General features: G+C 35.0%; 1 protein-coding gene across 1 annotated transcript in view; it reads left to right on the forward strand.

Annotated features, from left to right (window-relative positions):
• Positions 1-409, forward strand: part of EMH_0019190 (uncharacterized protein) — a gene marked incomplete at both ends in the record, with an annotated part of 976 nt that extends 567 nt beyond the window's left edge. The window contains one exon of the mRNA XM_013501313.1: positions 405-409. Within this exon, the coding sequence (XP_013356767.1) occupies positions 405-409 (5 nt within the window). The remainder of the gene's footprint in view (positions 1-404) is intronic.
• Between the last annotated feature and the right edge of the window lie 1,410 nt (positions 410-1,819).

A 1,819-nucleotide genomic window follows, 5' to 3' on the forward strand; every position in this document is an offset into this window, starting at 1 on the left:
AGAGCCTATATAGGCTGTAGAATCTATGATTATCGGTTGAAGGAGATATGTGTAGTAAAAAGTAGGGTTTAGGTATGGCCTGGGTATCTAGGGTTTAGGGTTTAGGGTTTAGGGTTTAGGGTTTGTGTGTGTGTGTGTTTTTTGTTTGCAGTTTGTATGCTGGTTTCTTCATTGGTGTTGATGTGTTCTCGAGCTCGTTTTGTATATCCTTATAATTATTTATTACTTTTTATATTTACAGTGGCTGAGTCTATGCTTGTTGGTGTTGTTGCTGCTTTTTATACTATTTCTTCTGTTGCGTTTGCTTTGGGGGGAGCTGTGGTGATATGTATATGTTTATCTTTATATGCATGTCAAACAAAACATGAATTTACTTCATGTATGGGTGTTGTGTTTATATTGAGTATAAATTTATTAATATTAGGATTTCTTTCTTTTTTTTTAGGTACATGGGCTCAGGCTTTGTATTCTTCTTTATCTCTTTTGTTGTTTTCTTTTTATTTAGTTATAGATACACAACTCATTATACGTAGAGGTACATTACGCCTTGAGGAAGATGATTATATTGTTGCTGCTGTTATGATATATTTAGATTTTATTAATATTTTCATCAGCTTATTGAGGCTCTTTGGCGAACGTTCAGAATAAATACACCTCATTCCGGTGTATACGCACCTCATTCCGGTGTATACGCACCTCATTCGGGTGTATACGCACCTCATTCCGGTGTATATATATATATATATATATATATATATATATATATATATATATATATATATATATAGGCTGTATATGTATATATTCCATACACACTTACCTCCTCGTACACCCCAGTGAGGTGTACGTACACCTCAAAGGCGGTGGATGTACACCGCAGGGAGGTGCATATACACCCCAATCAGGTGTATATACACCCCAATCAGGTGCATATACACCCCAACCAGGTGTATATACACCCCAGTGAGGTGCATATACACCCCAATGAGGTGTATATACACCCCAATCAGGTGCATGTATAGTTCACACCAACGACAAGACGGCGAGCGTACACGTGGTTGAAGTGTATGTACACCTCATGAGGTGTACGTACACCTCAGTATGAGTAAAATATAATAAAATAAAATATAAAAATATGCTTGTTGGTGGTGAGAATACACCTGAAATTGCATATATTATATGATAAATTATAGAATCAACTTTTATTTGTTTCAGTTGCCTTCATCGTACACAGCACTGCATATCTTACTCAGCTGTATGTACACTCCAACACCATTCAGGTGTATGTACACCTCAGCTGATTCGGGTGTATCTGCACCCTCATATATCATATTCAGGTGTATGTACACCTCAGTGTACGTACACTCCGGCATATCTCAGGTGTATGTACACCTCAGCTGGCTCAGGTGTATATTCACTGACATGCATGTTTCAGGTGTATGTACACCTCAGCTGGTTGAGGTGTACATACACCCCGGCATATCTCGGGTGTATGTACACCTCAAAACGAAAGCTTTCAGAAAGAGGAAATTTCTTCAATTTTTTAGTTCAACAGTGTTTGTGTTTTTTCTCCGTAGATGCTTGTTTGTTTGTTTTTTTGTTTGTTTGTCTCTTTGTTTTTATTTACTTGTTTTTGTTTTTTGTTTATTTCTTTGTTTTTTTTTGTTTTTGTTTTGTTGGTTGTTTTGTTGCCTTTTGCTTCAATTCATTTCTCCATAAATATAAATATGTAACGCTTCGTTTGTGTTCTTATATATATATATATATATATATATACATATATATATATATATATATATATATATATATATATATATAT

The sequence above is a fragment of the Eimeria mitis genome, genomic scaffold, assembly GCF_000499745.2.
Source record: "Eimeria mitis Houghton genomic scaffold, Emh_scaff667, whole genome shotgun sequence".
NCBI classification, from domain to species: domain Eukaryota; phylum Apicomplexa; class Conoidasida; order Eucoccidiorida; family Eimeriidae; genus Eimeria; species Eimeria mitis.